Source organism: Podarcis tiliguerta (genome assembly GCF_965153285.1).
Source record: "Podarcis tiliguerta genome assembly, chromosome: 17".
NCBI lineage: Eukaryota > Metazoa > Chordata > Lepidosauria > Squamata > Lacertidae > Podarcis > Podarcis tiliguerta.
The window spans coordinates 3,421,951-3,442,951 of record NC_139550.1 but is presented as its reverse complement, the minus strand read 5'-3'; the positions used below and the strand labels follow the sequence as shown (position 1 = coordinate 3,442,951).

At 47.9% G+C, this 21,001-nt stretch overlaps 1 protein-coding gene and 1 long non-coding RNA gene across 2 annotated transcripts; both read left to right on the top strand.

Annotated features, from left to right (window-relative positions):
• Positions 1–858: 858 nt before the first annotated feature.
• LOC310668065 lies at positions 859–3,051 on the top strand. Its single transcript, XR_014506595.1, has 2 exons — positions 859–1,569; positions 2,417–3,051. It is a non-coding gene; the product is annotated as an uncharacterized lncRNA (long non-coding RNA).
• Positions 3,052–8,261: 5,210 nt separating this feature from the next.
• PTMS (parathymosin) lies at positions 8,262–20,268 on the top strand. Its single transcript, XM_083420907.1, has 5 exons — positions 8,262–8,501; positions 12,794–12,868; positions 16,089–16,173; positions 16,282–16,349; positions 19,232–20,268. Exons 1-5 carry the CDS (start codon positions 8,454–8,456, stop codon positions 19,280–19,282), a joined length of 327 nt encoding a protein of 108 aa, XP_083277033.1. The 5' UTR covers positions 8,262–8,453; the 3' UTR covers positions 19,283–20,268.
• The last annotated feature ends 733 nt before the right edge of the window (positions 20,269–21,001 follow it).

The window sequence follows — 21,001 nt, the reverse complement described above, 5'->3', positions numbered from 1 at the left end:
GCGTTAAACTTCTTAAAGCCCTAACTGGATATGAGTAGGACTGCTTTTTCTCACATAAACCTATTCCTTAGAAGCTCTTATCTGGATCCCCTCACTATGTGAATTATAATATAACCCATAATAGTTCCTACCTTTCAAAAGTTGGTTTCAGACACCCCACCCCACTTCCCTGTTTGTGTTCAGACACTAGTTTTACTTTTCCAAAAAGATTCCAGGATTCCCTCCGATCTTTTGCTAGGTGTTTCTCTGATCTGTGTTTTTGTATTGCTACAGACACTATTTTTTTTTCTTATATATGAAATCGCAACACACAAACATAATTAATAACAGATATATTATGCATCCATTAACACATATAAATAAATGATTTGTTAGCTGCCAAACACACACAACATCCCAGGAATCTTTCCTATCTGCCTGAGGGCTTCTTTTACATGGCAACCTTTCATGATGGGAGCGGTTAACTCTCACCTAAGGCCAGTACAATACTAGTAACAGATTGTGCTGTATATTATTGAAAGCTGAAACTATTCTGGTGCTTTTAATAAGAGGGAATTATGGTCCTATAGATACACCAAATAGAAGTCACTCAGGTGTGCTGCCCTGTTTTTTTTTTCTCCTCCTCGTCGTCGTTTTTCAAATGTGTTATCAGGCTAATTTGCTTCTGAAATAATATTCTGAGGTAACCAACAAGCTAAATTGCACCTCCCCTCCTTCAAGCCACGATGGGAAGACCCACTCCCCTCATTCCCACCCCTCCAGGGGACATTCCACCCCACGGCTTTCGTGAAGCGAAATCCTCCCGTTTGTTGCCACGGAAACTGTCGCCCCAAACCCAGCTCCCTCCCCCATGGCCTCATTCCCATTCCCTCCATTTCTTCCATCGCGCGGGGCGCTGTGTGGGTTCTTCCCCCTCCCTCCCTTTCCTTCCCCGCCCGGCAGCCAATAGGAAGCCTGTTGCTAAGCCTCCTGCTCATTTGAATCGCCCAATCGCAGTCCCCGTCCCTGTCCTCGCCTTATAAGGGGAGCAAAAAGCGCTGCGTCTCCGTCTTTCAACCACACGAGCTCCCTGAGCTCCCGATTAGAGCGCGGGAAAAGGGAGGGAGGGGAAAAACAACGGCAAAGCACACACACACAACACAACACGACACAGCACAACGCAACACAACACAACACAACACCGTCTTTTCCCGCCCTCTCCCGCGGACAAGCGAATTAGCCCCGCCCCGTATTAATAATATTGGCCTGGGGAGGAGTTCTGAGGGAATAAAATGTGCGAAGCCGGGAATTATTCTGGAACTGGGTGTGGACAAGACGGGAGGGAGGCGGGCTGCGAGCGAAGGCAGCTGGAGTGGAAAATTCCAGTCAGGGGAAAGCAGGAGTGGGAGGGAACCTGCGCGAGGCTCCGGCTCCAGACTAATAGCTCCTCGCCATCTTGTTCGAGCTCGAGCTGCGTTTGCTTTCCCGAGCGAGATCCTTCGGTGCTTCAGTGCCATAAAGGTCGTGGTAATAAATGCCACGAGGAGGAAAGACAAAAGACCCTCGGTCCTCGCTATAGAAGGATCGCGGGTGTGGGCTCGCGTGTCCATGAGAATGTTGTTGTTGAGTCGTGTCCGGCTCTTCGTGACCCCCTGGACCAGAGCACGCCAGGCCCTCCTGTCTTCCACTGCCTCCCGCAGTTTGGTCAAACTCATGTTCGTAGCTTCGAGAACACTGTCCCACCATCTCTTCCTCTGCCATCCCCTTCTCCTTGTGCCCTCCATCTTTCCCAACATCAGGGTCTTTTCCAGGGATATTCTCTTCTCATGAGGCGACCAAAGTCTTGGAGCCTCAGCTTCAGGATCTGTCCTTCCAGTGAGCACTCAGGGCTGATTTCCTTCAGAATGGAGAGGTTTGATCTTCTTGCAGTCCATGGGACTCTCAAGAGTCTCCTCCAGCACCAGAATTCAAAAGCATCCATTCTTTGGTGATCAGCCTTCTTTATGGTCCAGCTCTCGCTTCCATACATCACTACAGTGGTACCTCGGGTTACATACGCTTCAGGTTACAGACACTTCAGGTTACAGACTCCACTAACCCAGAAATAGTACCTCGGGTTAAGAACTTTGCTTCAGGATGAGAACAGAAATCGTGCAGCGCCGACGCGGTGGCAGCAGGAGGCCCCATCAGCTAAAGTGGTGCTTCAGGTCAAGAACAGTTTCAGATTAAGAACAGACCTCCGGAACGAATTAAGTACTTAATCCGAGGTATCACTGTATTGGGAAAACTATAGCTTTAACTATACAGACCTTTGTTGGCAAGGTGATATCTCTGCTTTTAATACACCTAAACTGGGGGGAGGTGGAATAGGTGTTAACGGGAAGCCTTGACAGGAACTCAATTCTTGACATGCTGTTTTCTTGATTTCTTCTTCCAGTATTCAGAAGGATCTTGTTTATGTGTGGCGGAGCGTTCAGCTACACAGGAAGTATGAAGTGTTCTACCCTGGAAACACAGGCTTGCTGCCTCAACTAACAGCAGGATGGCTGCTCTGAAGTGACACGCGCTGCCCCCCAAGTAATGGCACAGGGTAGCAGCCGCGATCTCTGCAATTTAGGAGCCTAGAAACACATTGCAAGAAATCAGTCCATACAAATTTGATAAAGCTTGCTTCTACTCACACACACACAGGCCATTACTGTAGGCACTTGCCCCAACTTTTGCTACCCAGCTCTTATTCAAAGCGCAAAACATAAAAGATTCAACAGAATTTGCCTGTTCTGCATTCAAAGCCTATTGAACATAAGCACTCCTTTTTTTGTTAAAAATACACATAGCCTACCATCCCATTATTATATTTATATTTTAAAGACTGTTAAAGGCCCCTATTTAAATGAAGTGCTCAGCATCTCATGATGGCTCCCATTGTACTATTACCCAGCCCTATGAGTGTTTTCTGCAGCGATCAGTCACAAGCTAGAAGACCAATTGGAGAATTTACAAAGAATGAATGTGTTTTAACCTATTATTTGTGGCAACTTTTTGTGTGCAAGAATAAATGGGATTTATTTATTTTGAAGGCTTATGTCCTGTTTTTTATTCCTGGGAGGCTCTCAAGTCAACTGACAAAAGATTCCCACAATAAAAATTAGCATGCTATTCGAAGGTAATTGCCTCACAGTATTTGGCTTTAATTGTGAGGGCACCGATAGAAAAGCTAGTTGACAGGGCTGTGGGACCACATGCTCTGGATCCTGTTTTAAAGAGTTGCAGCTCATGGAGTTATGAGTGGAGGCAAGAATAAAACTGGTTGTGGGTTGAACATTTTAAAAGCGATGGATATAATTTTGGATTTATGTTATCAGATATTAATTTGATATATTTTTTCTGTGGCTTTCCTAATAAAAGGAGGACTTTTTTACTTGATCTTTACCAAAGGCCAAGGTAGTTCCAGATACTGAGTGTTTCCCAAGAAGATGGAAAAGGCAGCTGGACCAGCAGAAGAGCAATGAGAGAAACTTTCTACACAGCTCCTGTTCCCCAGTTGCTGATGGAAGAAGAGGAGCTATCCAGGAGCAGAGAAACTAACTTCTAGCTGTCAACTGAGGAAAGCTCCAGTACTTTGGACATGTAGCACCAGCCTTTGAAGGCATTTCCAGGGTAGGAGATAGGTGCTAGGATCATAGCTGAGGATATGAATCTCACCATGGTCAAATCAGTTCCTGTTGAGGTTTACAGAGCCAGCACCTACTTTCTTCTGCAGGAGTGGTTGGAAATATTAGAATGCTCTTGGCCATCATTGTGTTCCCAGCAGAGTTTTTCTGAGTGATCCTGGATCATCTTTATTGTGAGCCAGCAGATGCTGCAGATACAGATCTAGGAGAGCACAACTGGTTCAATTGCACTGGGCGCAGAGCTTCTGGAGTGCCACAGCAGGCACCACAACTATGAAGTCCAATGGAAGGCAAGAGGCAGGGGGCACTGGATTTTGGTGTTGCACAGGACACCACTGAAACTGGAGCCGCCACAGTCTGCCACTGGAAGGTGTTAAGGAACCCTCAGAGCTCCACCAGACAGCACTCTTTCTACGTCTCAAGACAAAACTGTTCCAAGGTCATCAAAGTTGTTTGAAGGAAGCATATGTGTGGTTGCTGTTAGAACCACTATTGGCCACTTTCTGAGTAAAGTGTTTTGAGTGAGTGGTGGCTGTGCCAACTTCATTACGTCTTGGATGAGACCAATTATCAGGATCCATTTCAGTTGGACTTTAGGCCTACATTTGATGCAGCAACTGTCTTGGCCATCCCGATAGCTGGTCTACACCAGAAAACAGAAGGAGCAGGACCTTGTTGATTCTGCTGGACCTCCTAGTAGTCGTCGATATCAGCAATTGTGTTTATCTGGATATGTTCTCTTAAGTTGGGAATTGTGCACGCTGCATTGTGGCGGTTTTATTCCATTCTGGAAAACCAGCTTAGTTTTAAAAAAAATATTCCTCTTTCAGAATAGGAATACTTATGACAAGCTGTGCCCTGATTAATCCTCTGCTTGTGGCACTTGCTACACACAAATGGGGGTAGTTGAATACAGAAGACTGGAAACTGCATTATTTCAGCTGCACAACTCTTCTTGGGTTTCTGTGCTGAAACTTCCACTTTTCTAGCTAAAAAAAAGAAGAAGAAGTATTTAGACCCAATGAACGTAATGAGGAATACTGCCTGATCCAATTGGCAGAAATAACAGGAAAGAGTCAAAATGATTTGTTACATTCTCTCAAGTGAAGAAGCCAGTACTGACACAGATAGAAGAAAGGCTTGTGCCTTGCCTCCTTAATACCAAACTGAGCAGCCATGGTGTTACCACAACGTGTGTGCTGTGAGGGGCCAGATGTGCTCAACAAGTGGACTACCTATGCTTCCTTAGGAAGCATGTCATACCGCAAGACATTTGGACCAATTAAATAATGGAATGTGCCCTATTTCACAATAGAAGCCAATCCATGTTTGTCTTTCAGTCTTGAGATATTGGTAGATGCAGAAGGAAGAACAGAAATATTCATTGGGGGAGGGGGGTGTTAATGCCACTTAATTCAAAGGAGCGATTTGCCTACTTACTGTTCTCTTCCCATAGCACTGGATTTTGTGACACTGGTATGAAAACATAATGGGGAGTCCAAACCAACTGACCAGTAGCGGAGGACTTGATAGTATGACTCAGTTGTGTGATATAGGCAGGTAGCCCCATCTGTGCTATGGAGATATGATAGAAGAGGGCAAGGCTTGAAATAGGGAAAGCAAAAAAAAAAAAAAAAAAAAAAAAGGGGGGGGGGTCTTTTGCACAATAAAGTGTGCACACCTTCTTGGGCAGCCAATTTCAGAAGGTGGTGCAGGGCAAACCCCTGCTTGACTTCCTGGCATCTTTGTCCTCCATACAAATGAAACTACTGAGTGAGGTAATCATCAGGGAAGTTGAAATTAATTGTATCTATATGCAGATGACAGCTCTGTTTCTCTTTTTCACCCAACTCATATTAAGTGATGATGGTGATAAACCAGGACTAGATGGGTTCAGTAATTAACTAGATGAAGGCAAAGAACATGAAGCTCAGCCTAGACAAGACAGGACAGAGATGATTCATCTCCCCATGTTACTTATGTTCACCCTGTGCTGGAGTGCAACCCCTCTGAAGAGGGATTGCCTACTGATCCATCGTTGCCACCTGAGGTATAGTTTGCCTCTGTGGTGCTGAGCATGTTATACCAGTTGAGACTGGTGCACCAGCTGCAACTGTATCTAGACAGATACCTTGGTCTCTGTGATCCATATCTTGGTAACTTCCAAATTATACTACAGTGGTATCTCTAGTTACAAATGCTTCAGGTAACAAACACTTTGGGTTACAAACTCCGCTAACCCAAAAGTAGTACCTCGAGCTGAGAACTTTGCCCCAGGATGAGAACGGAAATCGCGTGGCGGTGGCGAGGCAGCAGTGGGAGGCCCCATTAGCTAAAGTGGTACCTCAGGTTAAGAATGGTTTCGGGTTAAGAACGGACCTCCGAAACGAATTAAGCTCGTAACCCGAGGTACCACTGTACTGTAATGCAATGTATATAGGGATGCCTTTCAAGTCTGTTCAGAAGCTTCCAAAGTACAACTGTGAGTCTATTAACTGAATCTAGGCATTGTGATCCCATTACTCCTATGCTTCACCAACTTAGCTGACTTTCAGTCTGTGTCTGGGCTCAGTTCAGTGTGTGGATTTTGACCTTTAAAAGCCTTTATGGCTTGAGACCAGGATGCCTGAAAGACTGCTGGTCTCCACTTGTGCCTGCTCATCCACCCATACAATGAGATCTTCAGCAGAGGCCTTTCTTTAGGTGCCCCTCCATCTGAGGTATGACAGGTGGCTGCAGGGGAAAGGTTGCTGACTATCTGATGGTGGCATCTCAACTATGGCATGCTCTCCAAAAGGAGGTTTCATGGCACCTACCTTGATGTCATTTTGGCACTGGCAAAGGCCTCTTCATTCTCCCAGGCTTTTTCACTCTCTGTGTTTTGTTTCTTTGCTGTTGGTGTTTGCTTTTAATTCCGCTGACTGCTTTTATAAGGTAAAGGTACCCCTGCCCATACGGGCCAGTCTTGCCAGACTCTAGGGTTGTGCGCCCATCTCACTCAAGAGGCCGGGGGCCAGCGCTGTCCGAAGACACTTCCGGGTCATGTGGCCAGCGTGACATCGCTGCTCTGGCGAGCCAGAGCCGCACACGGAAACGCCGTTTACCTTCCCACTAGTAAGCGGTCCCTATTTATCTACTTGCACCTGAGAGTGCTTTCGAACTGCTAGGTTGGCAGGCGCTGGGACCGAACAGCGGGAGCGCACCCCGCCGCGGGGATTCGAACTGCCGACCTTACGATCGGCAAGCCCTAGGCGCTGAGGCTTTAACCCACAGCGCCACCCGCGTCCCTTTGACTGCTTTTATACTAGTGTTTTAATGCTTTTGTTTTGCCGTAAAGTCTTGTAAGCCACCTTGAGAACCTGTTAAAGGGAAGGTTTTCAATAAATAAAATGTGACTGTGAAGATAACCCTGAGTCAGTACATCAGTGACTCAGAGGGAATTTACTCTAGTTCAGGGGAATTTTCTTAGGTAAAATGTGATTCTTGTGAACAGAATGAGTGAAGAAGTGTGTTATATGGTGTTGGCAAAGGGGAACACTGGAAGAGGACAGGTGATCAGGTAAGCAGGGGGTTCATGTTTCCTCAAAAATTAATTGCCCAGTTCAAGTTTACAGGCAGGGGACTGGGGGGGGGGGGAGAGAGACTTGGTAAAACACCCCCATTCCTTTTCTCTGGATGCCTTAGCTTGATCCAAGTAGTGCAAGTCTCTTGGGACTGCTTCTCACATGCATGTAGCTGATTTTTCACAGGTGAATGAATTGGGATAGGGAAGGTGACTAACATGGCTTGGTCACCCCGTGTCAAGTTTCTATCTAGGGAATGAAAAAGGATGAATCCGTCCTATGCCAAATGGTATGGAATCTGGAGAGGATTCTCCAGACATGTGCAGGGAGCCACAGAATGATACGCACCCCCAGGACACAGCATGGCCTGGGCTGAACGATACCGTTTTTACACCAGAATTCACTGGAATGCGAGGAGTCCTGGGTATAACCTGGAGATCTTTCCACCACAACAGGAACCCCGGGGTTCTGGATCGGATTCCAACTGTGGGGCACAACTCGCTTCCTGCTTTCTGCCACAGCCGGGGGTGGCTAAAGGCAGCTATCTCAAGCCTCGCAACTACGCAGACAGCAGATCCCTTGCAGCCCTGCCTGACGCAACGGAGCCAGCAGCTGGCGATTTAGGTTCTGGTTATTCTGGCTCCGTTAACACGGGGTAGTATAAAGGGCACGCGCGGTCTTGCGAAGGGCGCGCGGCGCAGGAGAAGCGAGCGCGACTCGAACAAAGGAGCGGAGACAAAGCGCGGAAGGGAAGCTTCCCCAAGGGCATAGCTCTGGCTGGGGCTCCCGGCCTTCAGGACCACGCAAGCTCCCCTAACCCTCCTTCCGCAGTTAATGGTTTTGTTTTCTTTTGTTTCGCAAAGCGCAGCGTTGTCCCCTCTTGCCGGGCCATTTATATTCCTCCTCCTCCTCCTCCTGCTGCTGGGCAGCCTGCTTGCGCCTTCGCTCTTCCATTTAGCCCTCCCTCCTTCCCGCTCATCCCTCCCATCCTCCCCTCCTTTGCGCAGGTCCCTCCCTCGCCGCCGAGCGCCGTATAAATCCCTTTTTCTGGCACAGCCTCATCGCGGCAGCGGAGAACCCTGTGGCTGTGGCGCCGGGGCGAGCCGAGAAGTGCCCGTCGGCTTCCCGAGAGCTTAACCCGAGCTGCACCTGGTCCCTCCGGCCAAGCGCCTCTCCCGCGCGCCCTCGCCCTTTCTAGCCTTGCGCCTTTTGTTTTGTTTCGCTCCCGCTTTCCAGGATGTCGGAGAAGCCCGCCGAGGAGGCTCCGGTGGAGCTGGCGGCCAAGGTGAGGACCAAGCTGGGATCAAGACCCCGGGGCGAGGGCGCCCGATGCTCGATTGCAACGAAGCAGGCGGATAGGTGCTGGTGGCGGAGCTCGCCCTTGCCCTGGTGCGCTCGGGATCGAGGGCAGAGAGGGCGCAAGCTGGTTGTGGGGAAACAGTTACGGAGGGAAGAGAAGACTCGAGGAGGGTGGCGTGCGTGCGCCTTGCTCCCCGCGCCCCCGCGCCCGCCTTTATTCCGACGACGCCTTTCCACGCGTCTCCCGAACGACCCGCGTTTCCTTTTTTCCTGATCCCCTTGCAAACGAGCTGTCGGCTGGGATCCGGGTCAGGAAAAGAAAACGCACGCCCTTCGACGGGCGGAGAGCGGCGTGCGGGCATCGCGCTCTCGCCGCCCTCTCGTGCCCGTCACCTTCGCGGCCAATACGGTGCGCTTGGCTATCTGGGGCGCGTTTGCTTTCTGCCCAAAGTCTCTAGGGTTTGTGAGAACCGGGGAAGAATGCACGTGTCAGTTGGGTGCCCCTAAGCTGTGCCAAAGGCGGAGAGCTTTTCTTTTCATCCTGGTGCCATTAATCATCATGGAGACCGGGCGGGGAGGAGGGGGCGGTCACCTTTCAAACCATGCGCCCACCTGGGTTGGTGATCCCTTAGTGTTAAGAAAGGGGGGCACAGTTTTCAACGAGGACGCCGAACCTCCCATCCGGCGGACTACGAAAACAGACGCCTAAACCGCTTCGCTTTATTAGGAAACAAAAACAGTGAAGCGGAGACGCGCAGCACAAAGCCAGGAAAAGATGGAAGGCAATTAAAGAGCGCGCGCGCGCCGGGATGTGCGTGCGCCCGCCTGCCTGCTTGCTTGCCAACATATGGGTCGTTTTCCCCGCAACCATGTTTCTTGTCTGCGAAGGCATCGGACCTTATGCCTTCGCTTGCTTTGGCGTTCCTGACTTTGTTTTGTGCCCATGTGCGCGCAAGCTGCGGAGACACGTGTTATCTCCGCGTCGTGGGAACTGTAGCTTGGGTCTTGCAAGAAGGCTGCCTGCTGCGGGTGAAGCGGGAAAGTAGGTTGCGGGGCAAGGTCACCCCGAAGAGTAAGACAACACAACCCTCGGGAAGCCACGTGACTCCCTAAGAGCGGGGGGGGGGGGGCGGTTAGCGCCGCGTGGGATTTGCTCCTGGTATATTTACGAATGCTGGATTGGAAACGTTAATTGAAGAGGGGGTGGGGAGAGAAGGGAAAGATTAAACGAGGGAAGCAGTAGGAATTCAGTGCCGCCATGCCATTAATAGGTCTCCGTCCAGCTTCTTCGCTCCGTTGTAGCAGAATGGAAGCAGGAACGTGTAAAGCTGCAATCCTACGCACGTGTACCTGGCAGCAATTCTGAGTAAACATGCAATTTCACTGCAGGGCATACCAGGGCATAGGATTCTCTGGCCTGCCAGAAAAAAAGGGAGAAAAAGATAAAAGGCAAAGGCAAACAGTACTCAAACTGTGTTCCAGGGATTGGGACTTGCACAATATTTTTTGATAGTCAGGCAGTCTCCTCTCCTGCACTGTAGAGATAGTCATTGATTAAAACAACCTTAAGGGCAGCCAGGGACATGGCCATAAATCAAAGTTACATGCTGCTCAGACTTGCTTCTACAGTACTGTACACCTCTTTCTCGATTTGCATGAGAAAGCTAAAGATAGTTCCACAGCTTTGAAAATAGTCTTCCACACAAGACAGAATAGCCTTTCCCCAGATTTTAGTTAACGTACAAAACCAGGTATCTAATTGTGTGCAATCTTTGCAGAAGCAAAGCCTTGGGGCGCCTTGTTCCCAGGTTTGCCTTATCTTTGGTAGCAGTGGTTGGATCACAACACTTCAGTCAGTTTTGTTGTTGTTTTACATCATACAAATTATGGCCCTGTGAGATGGTCAGTGACGGGTCTTGCATACTACATCACTTATGGAAGGTTTTATGGGCTATTGTCCTTACATACCCTTCCTAAGAACACAACCCTTCCAGCTGCGAGTTCAAAAAATGACCAGCGGGAGGAAAATCTGTCTGTTTTTATAAGAGAAACCCCAGAACCCCTGTCAGTTACTATTCATTATGCCCCAGGCTTTGGGAGTGGCCATGGAAAATGTTTGCCGTTTGTCTGTGTGCAAAAGGAAGAAGCTACTTTTGATTCTGAATGCATAGAAAAATGGTTCTGGTTAGAGGATTAGCTATGGAAATCTCTGATGCTGGCTTGACCCTGAAATGATCAATCTGGGTTAGACTACCTCATATCTAGGCCAGTGTTCCATCTTCCTCAGTAGCAGGTTTTAGAAGCCTCATGCCTGAGTTTTGAAAGCGTATTATGCCCTCTAGTGGAACATTTATGGGATCAGTTGTCCTATATGGCAACGTTTCTTACCACGGATGCCTCCTTACAAAGGCTTACCTCTCGCACCATCTAATTAAGGTTTTTCTACTTTGTAGTCCTGCACAAAGGTGAAGTTGTTTTAGTGCATAGCTGGGTTTTCACCGGAACTGGTGCAAGGGCTCAGTGTTGGCACAAATCAAAAAGTGTGCAAAAAGGTGCACGTTTCCACCCTATAAAACCCTTTATGGAGAGCAAAATAAAAATTCTAGAGTAACCCTGGGATACGTTCCCTGCCTTATGTCCTACTGTCTTTGCCTATTCTCCTTTCTCAGAGGGCGGTGCATGTTTAGCAATCCTATTTTAAACCTGGTATGTAAGTTTCTTGCTTGTTATCTGCACAAATAACTAATGGGATGATGTTTCAGTATGTTAAATTGCACATTCCCCCGTGTGTGTGTGTGTTTTAAAGAAAGCAGCTTAGTGTAGTATAGTAATTAAGGCCCCAGGTTCTTATCTCGTTTCACCCAAGAACAAAACCACTCTTCTCTCAGATACAACTCTTCAGCCACAACATGCAGATAATATTGGCTTATCCTATCTTACAAGGCTCTGTCAGAAGAATTTTGGAGATAAATATGAAATATCGGAACACTTAGAGGGAACAGACTGCATAAACATACTGCTGTTCTTACCTATAAACAGTCAATAGCCAAGCAAAAATCTTATATTTCTCCCTCCTAAGGACAGTTACTAGCACAACATCTGCTATCTATTTCAGAGAATTGCTTGTTTGCTGTACACCTCTTGAGACATCATAGCCAAATTTTGCATGTTGGTTCCTGAGATAAAGGAGCAGGTTTTCACCTGTGTTTGGATGCAGTTGGACACCATTTTGAATCAAGATGATGAACCGAACCTTAACTGCACTGCTTTAAAAGCTGTGCTGATTCTCTGGGTTTCTTAGCACTCAGGAGCAACACCAGATGGGAGGTTGCTGATAGATGTATTAATAACTAAAGTCAAATAAGTTGTTGCCCATGAAAGTCAGGTCTACATCATAAGTGCATTGACCAGCAGTGTAGACATTTCTGATTAGACATCTCATGCTAGTCTCTCTAAACGGCCGGGTGAAGTGGGTGTTGAATTTAAATCCCAATCAGTCTCAGCCGGCATGGGCAATTGTTCAGGGCATGATGAGAATTGCAGTCCAACACCATATGCGATGGGACGGCTTCCCCAGAAGTTTTAAAAAAACAAAACGAGTTCCTTTTTAGAAAGAGCTAAATTTTTAACTTCCAAAAATGCTCTCTGAAGGATCTTAATGATGTTCATAGTGGCATATAAACAAACAAACAAACAACAAACCCCGGGCATAGGCAGCCCTAAAACGAGGTGCTGTGAGGTGGCTGACAGATTTCATGCGTAATAATAAATGACTTGGAAGTAATTTTGTGCAAGCTCCAGTGGAATGAATGGGATCCGCGTGGCAGTAGGCTGGCAGATTGCGACACATGTTAATTAGTGGGAGGAAGCGCCCATTTGGATTATCAGTCTTGGGCACCAAAACGTCATGGGCCACAGTTAAATCACACCATGACCACCGAATGTTGGCAAGCCTTTAGATGGTCTTCCACTGTGAGGCTTCTACAGCTTGAAAAACGTTGCCTAGGTTTCCCTATTTGTCACAGTGATAAGGCTCTTAATCTCAGTGATACACTGTGGGCAATTCTAAAAGCAACCTTTCCTTTTTGAAACGCTTAAACATGTTGCCTTTGGTATTCAGCTATCTGCTCTCCTATTGCCGGTAATCGAGCCACGCCCTCCTCTTCGCCGATTTCATTATTTCTGTCTTATTATTACGCAATTCCTGCTTCTTCATATTAGCCCTTCTCTACAGCCCCTCTAGTATTAAGCACATGTATTTCTCTTCCTGTCTTCCAGGACCTGAAAGAAAAGAAGGAGAAGGAGAAGCATGAGGAGAAGTCTGCCCGCAAGGAAAAGAAGGAGATAATAGAGGTAACTGGGCAGATATTTGGTCAGGCGTAGGCAAACTCGGCCCTCCAGATGTTTTGGGACTACAACTCCCACCATCCTTGACCACTGGTCCTGTTAGCTAGGGATGATGGGAGTTGTAGTCCCTTGCCTATGCCTGTATTTGGTTGAGAAGCAGAGAGAGATGGGAGAGCATGGCAAGGAAGACAGCAAAATGAGGGTGTGCATAGGCAAAGGCTTAAAAAAAGAGCCACCAGGGTTTTGGTTTTGCCTCTTCTGACTCTTCACATAGTTGCCTCAGCCATGAGTGCTGGTTTCCTCTTGCCATGTATCTTGCGCCACCCCTGATGGTCTTGTTTATAGCACCATTTGTACAGCTGTAATTGAAAAGATCCTATGGTGCCTGACGTTTTTAGATTTTTTTAGCCTGCAAAATGCTTCTGGGGAGAGAGGGTAGGCTTCTTCGTGATGCCAAAAGTGCCAAACTGAGCAGCTCTCTGCACATGTGCCTTTTTTTCGCGCCCATATAGACTTTTCCTAAGAAAAACTGGAAAAATTAGTACCATCTAGAGGCAACAGATTATCTAGGGGTGCAGGCTGGGGAAAAGCAGAATAGGCAAAGGAGTGCCTATCAGGATATACGGTTGGATTGAAGGATTTCCAAGTTCTGCCACTTTGGGGCTCCAACTTGCAGAGGAAGTTGGAAAGGGGAACAGGAACTGCTCTTTCTTCTCTCCTGATCCATCAAATCAGCGGAAGAGAAAAGGGCTATCTGTTTGCTGCACCAGGTTATCAACCCTGCTCCCTGAAGACTGTGGACAACTCTGTGGTGGGCAGACATGCCAACAAGTGTAGCTTTTCTTGGGATGGAGATCTGCCGGGAAACTGCATCCACTGGGCGAAGAGGGTCACTTAATTTGGGGGGCAGGGGCGGGGGCAGAGGAATCTGCCATCCAGCAGAGCCTCCGCTGAGGTAGGAGGGGAAAGGTGGCAATCTTATCTGCCCTGGAGAATTCGAAAGTGAGGGGCCACCAGGCAGTGCTGCTGTCTAGCACTGCATCCTGCTCCTTAGACAGGTATTCTGAGACCTACTGGAGAGGTTTAGGTGCTCAGAATTAGAAAGGGGGGTTCATGCTGACTTCTCTAGGATGCAAAAATACCTCTTGTGGAGGGCGGTGGGGAGAGCAAGAACCAAAGGCGGTTTTAGGGTAGTCCAGCCTCCCTGGGTGCCACGCTGCAGGGGGTGCCACAACAGTGCTGTAGAATGTAGCGTGAGAGGTACGGGAGCGCCAACTTTTAGCGTCTCCCAGGGCGCTGCTGAAATTTGAAAGCCCAAAGTGTGCCACTGCAGTGAGTGGGTGGCTATATAGTCAGTCCCAAGATGATGAGCTGGGTTTGCACGACTGCAAGAGTTTCTTGTGCTCTCTGCATCAACCACAATAAGATGAGAAGAAGAAGAAGAAGAAGAAGAAGAAGAAGAAGAAGAAGAAGAAGAAGAAGAAGAGTTTGGATTTGATATCCCGCCTTTCACTCCCTTTAAGGAGTCTCAAAGCGGCTCACATTCTCCTTTCCCTTCCTCCCCCACAACAAACACTCTGCGAGGTGAGTGGGGCTGAGAGACTTCAAGGAAGTGTGACTGGCCCAAGGTCACCCAGCAGCTGCATGTGGAGGAGCGGAGACTCGAACCCGGTTCCCCAGATTACAAGACTACCGCTCTTAACCACTACACCACACTGGCTCTCTGAAGAAGTCCCTAAATGAAAAAAATAAGTCTTAATGTGGGGTGGCGGTTTCTTTAGTACAGGGGTCAGCAAACATTTTCAGCAGGGGGCCAGTCCACTGTCCCTCAGACCCTGTGGGGGGCCAGACTATATATTTTTTTGGGGGGGGGGAATGAACGAATTCCTATGCCCCACAAATAACCCAGAGATGGATTTTAAATAAAAGCACACATTCTACTCATGTAATAACACGTTTCCTGGACTGTCTGTGGGCCGGATTTAGAAGGCAATTGGGCCAGATCCGGCCCCCGGGCCTTAGTTTGCCTAGCCATGCTTTAGTACCTAGCTTGAGAAGACCCATGTTCCAATCAATGTTGCATTCTGTGGCCAAGCAGTTGCTTCTGGGAGATAGGTACAGACATACCTATGGATTTTCCTTGCCTCTCCCCTACTTCCCACCCTCCCTCACAGAGCTAATAAGCTTCAGGAGATGGGGGTTGGCAAAAGGTTCGGACCCTCTCCCAGAGTACTGCTTTCCTCATCCTCAAAATAGCTCTGCAGAAAGACTAAAATCAAGGAAAATCCCAGTCACTGATCTTCTGCATCACATCTAATTTGAAGACCACAGCTGTTGCTGGTCCTGTTCTCCATAGCTGCTGGGTGAGCACAGCCTTGGTTAGGAGAAGGCTCTCAGCTAAGAGTCCATGTGTCTTATGCGCAGATATTGCTGTCTCCTGATCAGAGTCAGATTTGCCACACATCCTAGTGTCAGCCTTTCTCATGCCCCGACAAGAACCAACGTGGAAGTTCACCCCGAGAGGAGAGCTGTGTTTTGAATACAAGCAGTGGCCGTGTAAGGAAAACTGGCAAGAGGCGAATATGGCCAGAAATGAAACAGAATTCTCGTCATCCTCTGTAAAGAACAGAGACTCAAAGTGTAAAGGGGACAGTGCAGGGAGTTGCTTAAGCCACAACCAGCTCCTCTGAAGAGGAGTAGGGTATCAGTGTGACAGTAAATGAAATAAATATAAATTGAGCAGAATCAGTCCAGTATATCTGAAGGAGCGTCTCCACTCCCATCGTTCTACCCGGACACTGAGGTCCAGCTCTGAGGGCCTTCTGGCGGTTCCCTCATTGCGAGAAGCCAAGTTACAGGGAACCAGGCAGAGGGCCTTCTCGGTGGTGGCACCCGTCCTGTGGAACACCCTCCCATCAGATGTCAAAGAGAGCAACAACTACCAGACTTTTAGAAGACATCTGAAGGCAGCCCTGTTTAGGGAAGCTTTTAATGTTTGATGTATTTTAATATTTTCTTGGAAGCCGCCCAGAGTGGCTGGGGAAACCCAGCCAGATGGGTGGGGTATAAATAATAAAATTATTATTATTATTATTATTATTATTATTATTAGAATTGTTGGGCTCTGGAAAGTGGAAATTAAGACGGGGATGAGCTTTTGGGAAGGCAGAGCATGTGCCGGAGACACTGACACAACTGCTGCCTTCTGTGGCTTTGCATTCTACAGGACGATGAGAATGGAGCCGAGGAAGAGGACGAGGAGGAAGACGCAAATCCTGAGGATGTGGATGACGACGAGGACGAGGATGAAGGTGAGAGTCAGCAAACCTCTTGTGAGCTGTGCTATAAGTGAATGCTGCCTTCCGTGGCTGCTTGACTGATCTAACGTGTGTTTTCCCCCTCCCCTTCTCAATTCCAAGACGATGAGAACGAACAGGAGCCAGATTCACATGCAGTGAAGCGATCTGCGGAGAAGAAGCAGGAAGAGGTTAGTAGAAATGATGCCAAGGAATGCAGGAGGGGGGAGAGTTCTGTTCCGCCGAAGAACTAAGGGGACGTATGAGGAACAAGTCCACCCCAGGGCACTTGGCTTCCTAAGGCTGCCCCCCAGTTCCAAGTACACAACCCAGCTGGATTGATAGATGACCCTGAACAACGCATAACTCTCATCTTGTGCTGGGGTTTGGTTGCGGGGGGGGGGGGGTCCACGTGTAAACGCATAAAGGCAGGAAACCTCCCCCCCCCGAACAACCCCACCCCAAGGTGGAGGGCTGCTTATCCTGTAGCGTGAGAGCTCTGGCCATGTCTCAAAGCTGGTTAAGCTCACAATTGCAGCTGTGGGGTGGGGTGAATAAATACAGTGGTACCTCAGGTTAAGTACTTAATTTGTTCCGGAGGTCCGTTCTTAACCTGAAACTGTACTTAACCTGAAGCACCACTTTAGCTAACAGGGCCTCCTGCTGCCGCCGTGCCGCCGGAGCACGATTTCTGTTCTCATCCTGAAGCAAAGTTTTTAACCCGAGGTAATATTTCTGGGTTAGCGGAGTCTGTAGCCTGAAGCGTATGTAACCTGAAGCGTATGTAACCCGAGGTACCACTGTAAATGGAGAACGGGTTTCCTCTGCTCTCCATTTATTTATTTATTAAATCCGCATGCTTTTGAAAATCGCAAGGCGGTTCGCAACACAAAAACGCAAAATGAGAAGACAAAATGCACCATGAAACTAAAACATACCGATAACACCGCCACTCCCACGGATGGATTTAAAAGGCCATGGAATGGTCAATCAGCCCAAGACCTGGCTGAAAAGGAACACTTTCACCTGGCGCCTAAAGATAATGAATGCGCCAGGCGAGCTTCCCTGGGCAGAGCATCCCACAGATGGGGAACCGCTGTAGAAAAGGCTGGTTCTCACGTTGCCCCCCCCCCAACTTCTCTTGGGAGAGGCACCCAAAGCAGGGCCTGAGATGATGATTGCCGGGTCTGGGTGGGTTCATGTGGGGCGAGGCGATCCTTGAGGTATTGTGGTCCTGAGTCCTTGAAGGCTTTTTCTAGGTCAAAGCTGGGCGCTTCTTCGAAGGGCTGAGGCCTTGCCCTCCCAGCGGCTACTCACAGGTAGACGACAGAACAGCTCTAGGCAATTTGTAATGCGAAGTCAGCCATTAAGCATGTTGCGGCAAGCCAAAGGCACGGCCGCCTGTGAAACGTGAATTGCTCACTCCCATTTGGTGGAAGTGAGGTAACGGCACATCTATCATTTATTTATGTGAAGCTTTTAGACCCCACCCTTGAGCCGAGCAGGCTCCCAGAGTGGCTGGGGAAGATCGATAGCAGACTGGCAATCTAGAAAGGCATGACATACTAGGGGAAATGATTGCCGGGGAGGCGGTGGACAAGCTTCCTTAGATACTGGGTCTTAAAGCTGTCATTCTTATAAAGCTGTTCTGTCTAGGCATATTCTGGCTGTCCGGAAGAACAGCAGCCCCTCCCTGGAAGCTGAACCCATCCCCCCTGAAACCAAATTTGGGGGGCTTTGCGCTGTGCTTCAGTGCTTTTCCTCATCCTCAATTCACCCACAAACTCCCTGCACGCTTTCCTACAGATCACATCTCTGCACCTCAGTGCTGCACACACTGGTGTGTCAACGTGCAAAGCTGCTGGTAACGTGCAAACGTGCAAAGCTCGGGAAATACTACTGCCTCATTCGAGTCCTTTGTGATTAGAGATAAAACAGGAGATGCCCACACTGCAGAAGATAGCTTCAGAGTTCCACATCTACTCTCAGCCCTGCATTTGCATTGCACCACATGCTAGGGTTTCGGGGCAGAAAACAGCTCAAATAGCTAGTCCGCTACAGACAGTGCAGGCTACAAGTGTGTCCCTGCCTCTTCATTGCATACTGGAAAGAACACTACCAACATCTCCTTAACCGCAACTCCCCCATAGCTGCTGAGGTCCTCTCACAAATTCCACAAAAACAAGTTAGAGATGAGCTTGCAGTATCCCCAAATCTGGGAGAGTTGTGTACAGGTATTAACCAAATGAAAAGCAACAAAGCCAGTGGACCTGGTGGAGTACCTTCTGAAATCTTCAAAGTGGGTGGAATTGAACTTGCACAACAACTTAGAATCATAGAATCATAGAGTTGGAAGAGACCACAAGGGCCATCGAGTCCAACCCCCTGCCAAGCAGGAAACACCATCAGAGCACTCCTGACATATGGTTGTCAAGCCTCTGCTTAAAGACCTCCAAAGAAGGAGACTCCACCACACTCCTTGGCAGCAAATTCCACTGTCGAACAGCTCTTACTGTCAGGAAGTTCTTCCTAATGTTTAGGTGGAATCTTCTTTCTTGTAGTTTGGATCCATTGCTCCGTGTCCGCTTCTCTGGAGCAGCAGAAAACAACCTTTCTCCCTCCTCTATGTGACATCCTTCACAAGCATACAGTGGTAGCTCAGTTTAAGAACAGTCCAGTTTAAGAACGATTTGGTTTACGAACTCCGCAAAACCGGAAGTAGTGTCCCGGTTTGAGAACTTTACCTCGGTCTAAGAATAGAATCCGAACGTTGGAAGGGCACCGGTGGCGGGAGGCCTCGTTAGCACCTCGGTTTAAGAACGAAACGGATTAAGTTCGTAAACCAAGGTACCACCGTACTTGTTCGTTTGTGTCCTGCCGTTCCTCCAAGAGGCTCAAGATGGCGCACGTGGTTCGTCTCTCTATTTTATCCTCACGGCAACCCTGGGTGCATGAAATAAAAGTTCCACCAGGCAGCAATGAATTTTTTAGGATTCTCTGAACTCTTAGAGACATGTGGTTTATGGCTTAGGACTAAATGCATCCATGTTTTTGTTGTTATTGTTATTTACAGGACGAAGTGGACCCAAAGAGAAAGAAAACAGAAAACGGCTCTTCTGCCTGATCCCCTCCCGCCCACCCTCTTCTCCACTATCTGTCCCCCCCATCTTCCTTCCTCCCCCTGTGCAGGCCCCCACTTCTGTGCTGTAGCCACAGAGGACAAGAAGGGGTCACAAAAGGCTTTCCAACGAGGACAGAGGAAGCTGAAGATGGCTCTTTCCTAGCCCCGAGATCTGTTCCATATTACAGTGCTCCCTACAGCTGCTGATTTCTTCCTCCCCCCCATTCGAATATCCCCAATATCCAGAAACATTACCCCCCTATTTCTTCCCAATCACCCTCTCAAAATTGCTGCCTAACTAGAGATCCTCACATGCCTCTGCTTTTTGATACATCTTCTGTAAACTTCTTCTGCCCTGGACAAATTCCCGCCTCCCCCCCCCAACCTTCCCCCTTCTTTTCTTTGGCCCCTTACAGAATTCCACAAATGCGGTGTGGAAATTTTATGGTGCTGAAATGTTCAATTGGGTCCAGAGCCTGGGATGTTAAAAGGGGCGGGGAACCTTGCAGTGATTTGTTCCTGTGTCCTGTGCCTGGTTCCCTTTCCATTGCTGGGAAAAGGCAGATATATAAATATATATATACATATATATACACAATTTAAATGTGTTTTTAAGTAAAACATAGACAAGATTTTCATTATTGATACATTTTTGTACAAATTTACAAGGCAGGCAACAAGCTGGATCTGGTTGACATTTTTTTCTTCTTCCAGAAGGCGAAGCTTGTTTTTAAATGTGTAAAGTAATAATGTGACTCAGTGTGTGTGTTTCCTCATTTCGGGTTGTTTTTAAATTAAAAAAAAATTAGGGACCAAATTTTGATTTCTCCCTTGTTCCTTTCAGGGTCTTTAGTTGTTTTTGTTTGTAAATTAACGCAGACCCATCTGCAGTATTTTCTATGGCACAGACATTATGAGGATGAGAAATATAAATATATATATTGTTTAGCACTGTAAATAAAAACCTTTCAAAAAGATTTCAAACAGTCCATACGTGTCTTGGGGTGCTGGTTAATTCTGACGCACATCTGCCTCTAGCGCAAGTCAGAACACGGCAGCTCACCTATCACACTTATGTAGCCAACAATATAAACTGATTTATTTGTTTTAAAAAGGTAAACAATGGTCTCGTGGCTCTTGCAGTGGGTGTCCTACCCATGAAATGGAACACCAGTGCTACAACATCCGGTGTTCCCAAGACTATTCAACCATTTTCACTAAAAAAATAAATGAAAAGGAGAGATGCTGCATAGTAGAGTACAGGTTCCATTTTCATGATAAAAGTACAGTGGTACCTCAGGTTAAGAACTTAATTCATCCTGGAGGTCCATTCTTAACCTGAAACTGTTCTTAACCTGAGGTACCACTTTAGCTAATGGGGCCTCCCGCTGCCACCGCCACACAATTTCTGTTCTCATCCTGAAGCAAAGTTCTTAACCAGAGGTACTATTTCTGGGTTAGCAGAGTCTGTAACCTAAAGCGTCTGTAACCCGAGGTAAAGGTAAAGGGACCCCTGACCATTAGGTCCAGTCGTGGCCGACTCTGGGGTTGAGGCGCTCATCTCGCTTTACTGGCCGAGGGAGCCGGCGTACAGCTTCTGGGTCATGTGGCCAGCAGGCTAAGCCACTTCTGGCAAACCAGAGCAGCACACGGAAACGCCGTTTACCTTCCCACCGGAGCGGTACCTATTTATCTACTGTCTACTGTTTGTTAAATTGTTCT